At 42.5% G+C, this 13729-nt stretch overlaps 1 protein-coding gene across 1 annotated transcript; it reads right to left on the bottom strand.

Annotated features, from left to right (window-relative positions):
- Positions 1-6051: 6051 nt before the first annotated feature.
- Positions 6052-7298, bottom strand: LOC107802565 (MYB-like transcription factor ETC1). Its single transcript, XM_016626078.2, has 3 exons — positions 7141-7298; positions 6925-7009; positions 6052-6447 (listed from the first exon to the last, which is right to left on the bottom strand). Exons 1-3 carry the CDS (start codon positions 7193-7195, stop codon positions 6360-6362), a joined length of 228 nt encoding a protein of 75 aa, XP_016481564.1. The 5' UTR covers positions 7196-7298; the 3' UTR covers positions 6052-6359.
- Positions 7299-13729: the final 6431 nt, after the last annotated feature.

The following is a 13729-nucleotide window of genomic DNA, read 5'->3' as shown; positions in this document are numbered from 1 at the left end:
CTTCTCACTATTCTCACTCTCATAGTCAAGAATACACGTATTTCTATTCCTATATATGATTTGTATCAAATTATATCACATATCCTTAGAACCATATATAAATTTAACTCTATCCAATTTTTCAGGTAAACAGTTTAGCGCCCACCGTGGGGCTAAGCGTAACAGTGGTTGTTTGATACAAATCTGCAATACATACCAGTTTACAACTTTAAATCAACAATGGCAAACCCTCGATTGATGGCTTTACCTATCGACCACGAAGCCGACCTTCAAGATGAAACCAACAACTTGACACCCAGGGCCGGAAGGCGAATTAACGATGTCACCGAAGCTCAAGTCAAAGTACCGCTAGATGTCAATTCACAAGTGGCTCTTGAGGCGAACCAACGTTCCGAACCGGAAAAAAGCATTCAGGGCGGTACTCGATCCGTAGCTCGAGACACCCATAATGTGGAGGAGATCGGAGTCAGCTTACGGATGATCTTTGAGATGTTACAGGCCCAGCAAATAGCGATAGCTCAGTTGCAGAGCCAAACTTAGATTGCTTCGTAAAAGCACATGCCGGAGCCATAAAGGTTGAAACCAGAAAATTGGACCTGTTCAAGGTAATACAAAAGGATAACGAGATGCTAAGGGAGTTCGTATCTCGTTTTCAAATGGAACGAATGGATCTGCCACCAGTCACAGATATTGGGATGTTCAAGATTTCACTCAAGGTCTAAACGAGTGGAGCTCGATGGCTTCACGACGGCTGAAGCAAAATCTGATCGAGTACCCAGCTATTACTTGGACCGATGTGCACAATCGATATCAATCCAAAATAAGAGTCGAAGATGACCAGTTGATTTCTAGGTCCGTTACGAAAAGAACTACCAAGCAAAAGTCGACCACAGATCGATACCAGCCATATAGAGAAAACGATACTACTGCTGAGTATCCGAGGCCTCTTTAAAATCAACCTCATATACTGGGGGCCTTTATCATTGAACGCATCTGTGATGATTATCAAGTTCGGTGCAAAGGAAGTTACTTTGTTATTTCAGGACAAATAGTGTCTCAACAGGAAATGTTATAAGAGCCAAATGGTCAAAACGAACCATGCTTATGTAGTTGGCCCGAGCCCTGACGCAAAACATAAACACATGTATAATGACTTGCAAAGAAATCCCTCTTCTTTTCCGATATTCTATGTTCAAGATTTATTATGCAAACAGGATCGAGTTCGAGCAAGCGCTCACTCGACCATTATGCCTACGGGCTACATTATTTCGAGTTCGAATCATTCACTCGACTACTAAGCCTACATGCTACTTTTATTTCGAGTTCGAGCAAGCACTCACTCGACTATTACGCCTACGGGCTACATTGCATCGAGTTCAAATCATTTACTCGACTTCTAAGCCTATAGGCTGCATTGAGTTCCAATAATTCACTCGACTGCTAAGCCTATAGGCTACTTTTATTTCGAGTTCGAGCAAGCACTCACTCGACCATTAAGCCTACGGGCTACTTTGACCATTACGCCTACGGGCTACATTATTTCGAGTTCGAATCATTCACTCGACTACTAAGCCTACGAGCGACTTTTATTTCGAGTTCGAGCAAGCACTCACTCGACTATTATGCCTACGGGCTATATTACATCGAGTTCGAATCATTCACTCGACTACTAAGCCTACGGGCTACTTTTATTTCGAGTTCAAGCAAGCACTCACTCGACCATTATGCCTACGGGCTACATTATTTCGAGTTCGAATCATTCACTCGACTACTATGCCTACGGGCTACTTTTATTTCGAGTTCGAGCAAGCACTCACTAGACCATTATGCTTACGGGCTACATTATTTCGAGCAAAACTACTCATTTCTTCCAATTCAAATGAACACTTGACTATTTAAGCTGAAGGATGTTCGAGCCCGATAAAGCAAAGGGGACTACCCACAAGGCCCGAAGGCAACAGAGATCAAAATTCAAACTATCTATTTAGTTTGAAAGGCTATTTTACTTCAAAAGAAAGAAAGACTTATATTTACAAATTTTTTGTACAGAGGCGGCTACTCTGCCAAAAGGAAGTTCTTTATACAAAAATCGAAAGCGGTATCAAAGGAACGCAGCAAACGACCTGAGGCCCTAAATGACTCAATCTTCATCGGAGGCCGTATTCTCGGCATCGTCCTCATCTTCAGACTCCCCCGAGTCATCGGAGTCCTCCTCAGGAAAGGCCAACCTCCGAGATTTGTTCTCCTCCGCCCTCGCGACTTCAATCTCGGCCCCAATATCGAAGCCCTGAGCTCTGACCTCCTCGAAAGCCTCTCTCCGAGCTTGCCATTTTGCATGTTTGACCATGCTCTCAGCTTTGGCTTGGTTAACCTCGACATCGATCCTGAACTGAGCCACTTTGGCATCAGCTCTTTTAATGGCCTCAATTACCTCAGATCTGGCCACTTCAAGTTCTTTGGCCAAATCTGCTTTATCTGAAGTCACCAAATCGAACCGATGCTGAAGTTTTTTCATATTTTTGATCAGCCCCAAAGCATTTTCTTTCACAGATCGAAGTTGGGCATCAGACAGCTCCAACTGTGCTTCGACGACTTCCTTTTTCGAGGCAAGGATATCCATACACTTTTTAAATTCTTCTGTCTCGGCAAATAGCGCATCTACCTGTGAGTTAAGTCATCCAATTTGCTCGATCCTCTGCCGAACCTGCAGAATCGGATCATTAGTGGTTATCTCTTTTTCATCTTCACTATCACGGAACATTCGAAATACCTGCTCAGCTATCTCCTCATGCTCTTCCCGAGCCGCTGTCAAATCTGCTTGAAGTTTTTCACTAAGGAGCTTGTACGAGTCACTCTTCTTAGTGAGGCTCTGAACCTCGGCATCATGCTCCTCCCGGATTCGAAGAAAGGCCTCGTGATGCAACACCGAAGCCCGCAAACAAACGAAGAAACATTAGAATTACCTACAATTCTATGTGTAAAAGAATCAACAAAAATGCCATCAGAGTTACCCGATTCAAAGCATGCTGGGCCTCATTGAAGAGACAGGCGGGCCCCACTGCATTCATTACTGATTGATCTTCTTTGGTCACCAAGGACCGTAGGTAGCTGGCGATCCCCACAGGGGAAGAAATAATTCGGGTATCCGCAGGTACAGAGAGCACTATCTTTCGCCTTCGGTCGGGATCGATGTTCGGGGCCGGAAATCGGTCCACCAGTTTATGAATCGATGAAGGTTCAGTAGAACCCGACCACGATGCTTTTTTGGGTACCAGCATTCCACCAAAACCGGTAACCTCCTCTAAGGCACCTGACTCGAGCCCCTCCAGAAAACCATGGATATCGGCCGACTCCTGAATACCATCATAGGACCGATCCCCGGCCTCTCGAATCATGGCATCCAAAATCTGAGGGGATCTGCCAATGTCAACTATCCTAAACTCATCCCTTGAAATATCTTCTACTGCCCGAGAAGATCCACCCTCGGTGTCCCTTTCAATCATCTAAGTTCGCGAAAGGATAATCTCGGCTCCTTCTTGTTCTGGGATTATGGCCAAGGTTCCCTGTTTTGCTTCCACCAAATTGGAATACTGTTGAGTCACAACATTAGCCCGTACGAAGGCTAAATTCTCCTCTCCTTCTTCGGGCTCATCCCTTAAATGGCGGGCCACTTCCGAAGACATAACACCACAGCCCCCCTTCGACTTTCGAGATCTATTAGCCGGTTTCTTCTTCTCCGAGCTCGGGGAGCCCGATACGTCTTTTTTCTTCCTTTCTTTTACCTGCTTTAGGACAGGAACTTCTTTGCCACCAGATGGGGGCCTCATGACTATATCTGTCCCTAGTCCTACAAAAGGGAAGAGGGAGATTTATCATATAAGATGAAGAGACAAATCAACAAAAAGATTTACCATAACTGCGGGCCTCCCATCGACCCTTTGATAATTCGACCCAAGCATGCTCGGAGTACGGTCTCTGCAACACCAGACTTTCGACCCATTGTCTAAGATCTAGGATCAGTTCCGGCATTCGAGCTACGGCTGTGATAAGGAAAGAAAAATGGATCAACAAAATAAAAGGCAATCACAAAATCAAAATGTGCAAAGAGAAACGTTCACTCACGGCTCATATTCTATTTCTCGAGAAATGGCAAGTCATCGGCAGGGATCAGGTCCGAGGTTTTGATTCGAACAAAATGACCCATCCAACCCCGATCCCGGGTTTTGTCTATACTCGAGAATGGCGCTTTGGTTGCTCGGCGAGCAAACTTGATCAACCCTCCTCGATAAAGTCAGGGACTGTAAAGGCGCATAAGATGATCGAGGGTGAAGATACACCCCTCGATCTTGCTCAAGAAAAATCGAAGAAGAATCACTATCCTCCGAAAAGAAGGGTGAATTTGGCCGAGGGTCACATCGTACCTATTACAAAAGGCAACGATGAGAGGGTCTAAAAGTCCCAACGTGAAAAGATAAGTGTAAACACTTAAGAACCCTTTGACGTGGGTAGTAATTGATTCATCAGGCGATGGGATTACTACGAGTTTATTATCCCAGTTGCATTCTTGTATGACTTTATCGAGAACTTTTTCGGTAATTGAATACCTTGACATCGGCTCACACTGACCCGGTATCGGAGAAGGTTTTTCAATTTTAAAATCGCCTACAGTCGAACACCCTACCAGAAAGAATTCCTCAGGGCGGGGCTCTTCCACATCCTCGCCACCAGCAGGTCGAGATGAAGAAGTGGTCTCTTTTTGCGGAACAATTTTAGATGTTTTTACCATTTAAAATTTCGTGAACAAAAAACGGAAGTATTTGGTATTTTAAGAAAGAGTTTGCAGTAAAACTCACAGATTTACAGGCAGAAAACTCAGAAGAGACGAAAAGGAACTTAGAAAAATTGGAAGATTGAAGATGTAAAGTATGAATGATGGAAGAAAAGGCTATTTATAGATTGAAGCAATGACGGTTCAATATCAGAAGTGGCCGATCACCGTCTGATACATTAAACGCCTTGGTAAAACCGAACTGATGGGACAACTATCACATACGTCATGGTCGAGATCGATGTAAACGTCAGTATATATCTGATCGAGCTGTTGGGAAATCATATCGTTTCTCGCTACATCCTTCTTCGAGAAACGGGGGGACTATCTATGTATGGTCAGAACCGATTGAGTCAGTCGTACGGACTGATCGAGACGGCAATACTTCGATCGAAAGGTATCTACGTAAGGTCAGGTCGAGGTCCGAAGAAAGGGGCTTCAGGATTCGAGCTCCAAGTCCGATCAAGGATTAGTTCGGTATCATTATCGGGCCCATGACCAAATCAAACCACGAGGCAAAAGGTTGTCGGAGATGCACAGACTGACCAACACCCACCCCGAATATCAAGACTCCGAGTCAGGATCGAGCTCGAGTCAAGGCCAATGGATCGACCCGATATCGAGTTCGAATCAGTATCGAAGCTCATAGACAAGGCCGTTACAGCCGCACTAAGGGAGGGAATCCTGGCGGGAAGTAGGGAAAAGACAATACATCATGGGCACTCCACTACGTATTTTTTATTATTGTATATAAAGTAGGATCCCTCTACTATAAAGGAGAGGGATGGATTGTAAGCAAGGGGAGAATGGAACAAAAGATTTCTTCTTATATTGAAAGATATCCCCTTGTGTTTATTTCCCTTTATCTTATTCGTTCTTCTTCTCACTATTCTCACTCTCATAGTCAAGAATACACGTATTTCTATTCCTCTATACGATTTGTATCAAATTATATCACATATCCTTAGAACCATACACAAATTTAACTCTATCCAATTTTTCGGGTAAACATAAATCCATGTTAGTCAAGTGAATAGAGGTGAGGAAGACCGTAGAACTGTTACTCATAACTTTAAGATGAAACCCGTCATTAGCAAACACGTAACATACATACATACAATTACTATTACTAATACATACATACATACAATTACTATTACTAATACATACATACATACGTACATATATAAGTCCATATAAATTCTTACAAGAACTGTTGTGAATATGTTTCCTCAAAAGCTGGAGTGTAGTGTTAGTCCTGTGGTTACTTTACTCTGGAAAGTTGTGACTTCTGAGTAAGCTCTACTATAGTTAAAAATTATTTGCAACTGTAGATAAATAGCAAATTAAGAAAACTGAAGTTTATTTAAATTGGCCAATGACTCATAGAAGAAAGACAAAGGAACAATATTCCTATGTTTATACTAGCTCTCTGCAGGTTGAGCCTGAAAGGCTTTTTTAAGTCCAAAGAACTAAGAAATTAATATATCATGCTCTTTGCTATGGAGGCATAAAATGTTATTGGCAATGTTTATTGACTGGTTGAAGATCGAGTATTCCAATACTTCTCAATCTCCTCTGCAGTTCGTCCGGGTATTCTTCCAGCTATAAGAGACCACCTGATAATTTTTAAAAAAACAACCATCAATCACAACAAAGCAACTACTTTTCCCAATGACAATGTTTGACTTTACATAGACTTTAAAAGGAAAAGGATATTTTTTGTACATTCCAAAAGTACCCGGTCAATCACAACCTTAAACAACGGTAAAGTTATCTTTGTGTGATTTATATGTCACGGGTTCGAGCCACAAAATCATCCGCTGATACTCGCATTAGAATAAGCTGCTTATGTTACACCCCTTGGGGTGCAGCCCTTGAACCCCGCGCGAACACGGGATACTTCGTGCACAGAGTTACCCTATTCCTAAAGTACCCTGCAACTTGGATAATCTTAAATATATATATATATATATATATATATATATATATATATATATGAATTATTTTTTTAAACAGACTAATAAAAGACTGCCATATAAAGTAGAATAAAGAAAGTAATTTGAAACTTAAGCAGTTAGAAAAGTTGAAGAAACCTCTCGCCGAGCAAATTGTACATCCTGATTATCAATTCTTCTTCATCTTGAGAAAATTCAGTTTCAGCTTCTTTCGATATCTTTCCTGAAACAAATATCCAACGATATGAACAGTGAAAATCCATATAACCGCGATCTTTTTTCCTAACTTGCTTGATACGAAGTTAGAAAAGAATAAACATTGAAAAACATGATCAATTAGAGGTGAGTGGATACCTTGAGAATCAGGAGGAGTATAATCAGAGGAAGAAAGTTGTTCTGAATCTGCCATATTAAGTAGAGAATGAGAGTACTATATTACACGTTAGATCAACTTTAAATAATGACAGGCTTCAGTCTTCTTTTTAAAACTTATTTATCTTATTCCTATCTGTACAGCATCCGCTTTTGTTGGATGACTTAAAATAGTACTACTACTCAAGCTTAAGTTAGTAAAACAGCACAGATATTCAGGAGGTGGAGTGCGCTGACTGTTGAATAGTAGGTAATAAAGAGCTAGCCTACTACTACAGGGGTTGTTGGGTTCGTTTATTTGGACAGTAAAATCTCTCACACTGGCGTAAGTAGAATTATTCGTAAGTTGTTCAAAAATATTTAAATGAATAACACATTATAATGGTAAGCGGTATTTGTCTTTTAGTCTCAACATGTTTTTTTCACAATTATTTTTTCTTTTCAAACCTGCTGAAAAATATTTTTCTTGAGTCGAGAATCGATCAGAAATAATATATAATATCTCTATTAAGTACAGATAAAGTATGACTAGACACTATTCTTTCTAGACCTCACACTGTGAGAATACACTGGGTATGTTGTTATTGATAAACGGTATTAATATTTTTTATTCATATCCAATATTTTTATTTATCTATATATACATATCTAATAAAAAAATTGACTGGAGCGGTATCCCGTAAAAATGCTTGGGGCAAGGAAGATTCACAGTAGTTTTTTACTAGGATTTCTTCTGCGTTTAAATAGACTGTAATCACAACAAAGTACTTAAATTCGTGAGGTGCGCCTACCACGTACCCACACTGTACTGTCTTTTAATTATTTTTTTATTTAGCTTTGGAATTTCTAAATGTTAGTGTGAAAGAGCCAAACCGTTTACCTTAAAAAATGAGTAATAATTAAATTTGTACGCGATTCAAATGATTTGTGATTTAATTCAATACGAATGATCTAAGAACAACAAATAATTAAATTAAAGATAAAATGGAAGATCAAATCAATTGTACTGTGATGATCAAGTCTGGTCCTTGATCAGACCCTCGATATAAGTTCAGTTGCGCGTAAAGAAAAGAGTAACTGAAAAACACTTTGAATAATACCTAGAAGACAAAAATGAACTTTTAGTGATTTGATTTGTGTGTTAACCATTCGTCAAAATAAAAGAAACTTTCCCCTTTATATAGTAGGGAAATTTCAGTACTAGTACAAGTCTAAATAAGGTAAAAATCTTCTTTTTCCGGTAAATGTCAATCCGAAGTTGATATCGGACGGGATTCGCGCCGTAATATCCGGTTGAGGGCGAGTATTGCGGCTCCCTGCTTGTCATGCATAACCGCTCCCCGCATTTCCCGTGGACTAGAAACTTTACTTGGTCTGGGTTCGTTATGCTACCGTGGCCAATCCCAGGTACATCGTTCACTCCTCTCGGGTTCCGATACGAGGGGTCCGTCGGCGTTGCCTATATTTGCGTCGAACCGTGCTTCCCTCTTGTTTCCTTATTGGAGAACCGGGAAAAATTTTGTCCCCGATTTTACCCGTACACATATAGTCCCCTCGCTTTTCGGAGAGCAGATTTATCAAAGCGATGGGAAGCGATGAATTAACCCCGGTTCCTTCTTCCATACGCTACAACCGAGTTGATGGGTCAATGAAATATCCTATCAGTTGCGTCGTTATGACTTCGGACACGTGTCAACCACCGGTTGACCGTCCCCGAATGCGAAACGTCACGCATTGATTACCCCTTCTCTATAAAAGCTTCGGTCCCTTTCTCACTTTTTACCGATTCCAGAGCTCCTTAATGTACCCTCGAACTTTTCACTTATTCTTAACCCCTCAAATCTTCATACATTATTTCCTAGATCTTCATATTTTCATCTTCCCATCTTCAAATCTTCATACTCTATCTTTAAGTCTTCAAACCTAACCTTCATACCTTCATCCTTATCTTCAAATTTTCATCATCACCTTCAAATCTTCATATTTCCTAGAGTTTGATGGCGAAGAATTCGAAATCTATGCCTCAACAGACCATCCCTTCAACTTCTAACCTGACCACGGATGCTGATGTGGTCGTGCCTGGTGTGGCCCCGGAACCTCCCCTGAAGAGCTTCATCCCTGGAGGTTGTTCCATTGAGAATGACTTCAAGGTTGAAAAAGCCTCCAGTCAACAGGACCGAGGCGAGGGGGTATGGAAGTACATATGCTCCGTTACCGAGGATACATTCCCTATAGTTCGAGATGAATGCAATTAGGAAGGCAAAGAAGTGGTCGTCCCTGGTCCCGACAAGGACATTACCACTCATGTGGAGGGGTATCTAAGTATTTACACTTACCCCGGTGGATCCTAAAATCCTTAGCTTTTACAAAAGTGACCTCATGTCTGCCTTGGGTAGATTCACTTGTCCTTTTGGAGGATCGTAATCCTCCCCCACTATTTTGTCAACAACACCGAAGCACCTCGATTCACCATCGACCACCTACTTCGTCTCTACAGTCCCCGAGTTTTTCAAGGGGGCTAATCAAGCTCGATCTTCGGGCAAGTAAAGCTCCATTTTCGAGCATCGATTAAGATCGGTATCGAGGCTGGCAGGGGAGATATGTTCTGGTAAGAATCGAAGATCTTATTCCCTTCGGATTCTTGCCGTTCCCTGAAAAGTGGAACTTAGCCCATAAGTTCCTTTCCCTTGTGAGTACTTGGAATTTCTTTTGTTCCTTTTTCTTGTTGCCTGCTTCTACCATCGCGCAGCGGTTGCCCGAGTTCCCAACGTAGTTCCTCGCTTTAAAGAGTGGGTCGAGGGGATCTTCAAACAACTGTCATACTTTGAGCGCGAATGGCACAAACTTTCAAAGGGCAAGTGGGAGGCCCGTTCCCATGGTAAGTGCTCCTCCCGACCAAGTCTATTCTCATACTCAACCTTCATTTCCACTAAGTTCTCTTTCTTTCGTAAGTTTGCCCAACACCACTGAACTTTGGGCATTGGATGAGGATGAGGCTCCACCCTCACTCGATAAACCACGCTTCGGGACAGTCTGGAGCTGCTACACAGGAGGAGAAAAAGAGAAAAAAGAGGAAATCTTCGTGTTCCCCGGACGCCGAAGCCAAGAAAAAAAGGGTAACAGTCCGGGTCCGAAAAAGCAACAAGAAGAGTACCCGGGCCAGGGTACCAGACTTTGACTCCCTATTCCGACTCAGAGATTACCCTGAAGATGATGATCTAGAGTTCGTCGCCCATAGGCCGACCATTGATGAAGAAAAACGGGCGGCAACCGGAGAAAGTGTCTGAGAGGCCAATCCCTCTTTAGCCTGGGAGCCAGATTGAAAATCCGAGGCTATGGTCTCCCAAGAAACTATCCCTGATCCGAGGGAGGTTGCCGGTGTCAATGACATCGCGGAATCGCCATCCCATGTAGAGTCCTTATTTGACGAGGCTCAGGACGTCAAGGAGAAGCCAAATGATACGGCACGGTCCGCAGGCGACCCTCAACATGTTCTTTGACATAGTTGACATAGGCGCATTGAAGGATTATTCCGGATTTGGTCACCTGGAGATCTCGAAAAAGGATGTTTCATCAGGAGCAGGCGATCCGAGCTCGAGCCCGAAGCTAGTAAGGCAGTTCCCTCTTCCGAGCGTGGATCCCGACCGTAAAAGAATGGCCGTGTTTACTATCCCGGCTGATACCCATATGCTGTATGCTCTGGTGGGTGTGGCCAACTATCTTCGATGCCTGGTGACCGAAGAGGAATAGGCAAAGATGAACAAAATGGGCACATCGAGCCTCTTCAATGAGGCACAACAGGTATTGAATCAGGTAAGTTTCCCTTTCATTTTACCCTTCGTGCATCTTATTGAACTTCAACGTATTCTCATGATCTTATTGATTTATTTTTCTGGTTTCAGTGCTCCACCATGAAAGCTTCCATCGGTCTCGAATGGAAGTCGGGCAGCTCGAGCTCAAGTTCAAAGAGAAAGTCCCAAAGAAGGACATGTATAGGGTTCTCAGTGAGCAAAAAGACGAGGCCCTCAAGGATCTCACTGTTCTTCAAGCTGAGTTGGAAAAAGCTCAAAGGGAGGCTTTTTCCGTGAAACGGGAGCATGCAGAACTAGTCGAGAAGATAAGGATTTTTTAGATTAAAAATGAGAGGTTACGCTTAATGACTAATGAGGCAACGTCGTAGGTCCAATAGAAGATAGACCTAATTGACCAGCTACAGGCCAAGATGAACGAGCTCAAAGCTTCGGCCGAGACGCTGAGGAGCATGATGGACCTTCTAGCATCGGAAAAAGGAGTCTACAAAAGAGGGGTTGGCGTCAGTCAAAGAGTAGCTCCGGGTGGCGAAGGATAAGCCGACAAGTGGTCTCGGCTAAACACTGAGCTTCAGACACAACTAGATTCAACCATCACGGAACGGGACGACTTCAGACTGGAATATATTGCACAGAAGTCCAAGTTAGAGGCAGCCCCAATTGATTCCTCCGAGGTCGAGGAAATGCTGGCCCAATACAAGACCGATGTGGAAATAGCCAAGGCCCGCTTAATAATAAAGGTCGAGTATGTAAAGTGGTTGTCTCGGAGGGAGACCCTCCAGGAGATTCATGCCCGGGGATTTGATCTGTTGGCCGAGATTGAAAAGGCCAAGAGGCTCGAGGACGAGCCAAAAGAGCTATATGAGCCCAAAGGTCCTGAAGGTTCCGGTGCTGAGTCGAGCTCTGGTGAAGATTAGGCGAAGATGCCTTAGCTTTTCTTCTTTTTTTCCTATTGTATGTCTCTTTTTGTTTATTTTGAGGCTGTTTTTCCATGCCTTTGTAAATACATTTTGAATATATATAGAATTTTCCCTTCGGCAACAGTACGTCTTTTATTTTTCAGCATCTATTTGCAATTGTTTATTTGTGTAATGACTCTACCGGTCATTTCAAGCATTTGCACTTTGCTCGGTAGTTTGGGGGCATGCGTAGCTCCGTATAATGTATTATGACTGGTGTGTATCATCGGTTTTGGTTTTCAGGTGATCCGGAGTTTGATTTGGAAGAATAAATTTCATCGTTGAAGCGTTAAATTGGAAGAGTTAATCAAGTTTGACTTTTATGAATTTGACCCCGGAATGTAGTATTGATAGTTCTATTAAGACCGGATGGTGATTTTGGACTCGGGCATATGATCGGATTTGCATTTGGATATTTCTAGAAGGATTCGGCACTAATTGGCGAAAATTAGAAATTTGAAGGTTTGGAAAGTTCATAAGTTTGATCAAGAGTTGACTTTGATGATATCGGGTTCGGATTGTGGTTCTGAGAATTGGAATAGCTTCGTTATGTCATTTGGGACTTGTGTGCAAAATTTAGGTTCATTCTGGGTTGATTTGATATGTTTCGGTACGAGTTTTGGAAGTTGAAAGATTCAAAGTTCATTATGTTTGATTTGAGTTGCGATTCATCATTTTGATATTGTTATGTTGATTTGAGGCCTCGAGTAAGTTCGCATTATGTTATTGGACTAGTCGGTAAATTCGGTCGGGGTCCCGAGTGGCTCAAAAGAGTTTCGGACGAGGTTCGGATCATTTGGATCAATGTTTGGCTAAGGTTGCAGGTGGCAGGATCTGGTGTGATCGTACATGCGGCTGGTTTTGCGTAGGTGCGATGGTCGCAGAAGCGACAAAGGAGTCGCAGAAGTGAGGTGAGAGCTGGGTGAGGAAGATCGCCGAAGCGGAGATTTTGGGCGCTGGTGCGGATGCGACGAGTTGGAGCGCAGGCGCGAAGGTCACCACAGAAGCAGAGTTTTGTTACTACAAGTCTGAGGGGGTGATGAGCCAAGATGTTTTTGCATAAGTGAGGGATTTCGCCGCAGAAGCAAATGTTGCTGAAGCGACCTACTATCCGCAAATGCGAAGAGTGCTGGGCAGAATGCTTTAAGTTCGAGGGTTCGATATTTTTACCCATTTTTGGATTTTTGGAGCTCGGTTTGGGCGACTTTGAAGAGGAAATTCACCACACTAATTGGGGTAAGCATCCTTAACTCGGTTTTTATCTATATTTCATGAATCTATCTTCATTATTGATAATTGGTTGGTGAATTTTAAAGAGGAAATTGGAGGTTTTGTCTAAAGTTTCATAAAGCGAATTTGTGAGTTTTGAATATTGATTCGGAGTCGGATTTGAGTGAAACTAGTATGGTTGGACTCGTAATTTAATTGGTTGTCAGATTTTATAATTTTCATCTAGTTTTGAGGTGCGGGCCCGGGTTGGACTTTTGGGCTGATTTTGGGCTTTTGATTAAAGATTCAACCTTTATCGATTGAGTTTGTTTTCTTTGGCATTATTTGATGTATTTGAGTTGCTTTTGGCTAGTTTTGGGCCGTTTGGAGGTCAGTACACATGGGATGGAATTTTTGGAGCATCGTTTGGCTTGCTCGGTATTGGATTTGGCTTGTTCGAGGTAAGTAACACTTCTAAACTTGGTGATGAGGGTATAAAACCCCGAATTACATGTTATGTGATTGATGTTGATATGCCGCACATGCTAGGTGATGGGAATGCGGGCATGCACCGTGTGAGTTGTGATTTAGTTG

The sequence above is a fragment of the Nicotiana tabacum genome, chromosome 14, assembly GCF_000715075.1.
Source record: "Nicotiana tabacum cultivar K326 chromosome 14, ASM71507v2, whole genome shotgun sequence".
Taxonomy (NCBI): domain Eukaryota; kingdom Viridiplantae; phylum Streptophyta; class Magnoliopsida; order Solanales; family Solanaceae; genus Nicotiana; species Nicotiana tabacum.
This window is presented reverse-complemented; position numbering and strand designations above follow the sequence as displayed.

What these genes read in the sequence shown, in the direction of transcription:
- LOC107802565 (XM_016626078.2), bottom strand. Translation starts at nt 7,195, where the DNA reads ATGGCAGATTCAGAACAACTTTCTTCCTCTGATTATACTCCTCCTGAT. An exon ending in TACTCCTCCTGATTCTCAAG is followed by an intron (nt 7,010 to 7,140) that starts GTATCCACTCAC and finishes TATTTGTTTCAG; the next exon opens with GAAAGATATCGAAAGAAGCT. An exon ending in TACAATTTGCTCGGCGAGAG is followed by an intron (nt 6,448 to 6,924) that starts GTTTCTTCAACT and finishes AAAAATTATCAG; the next exon opens with GTGGTCTCTTATAGCTGGAA.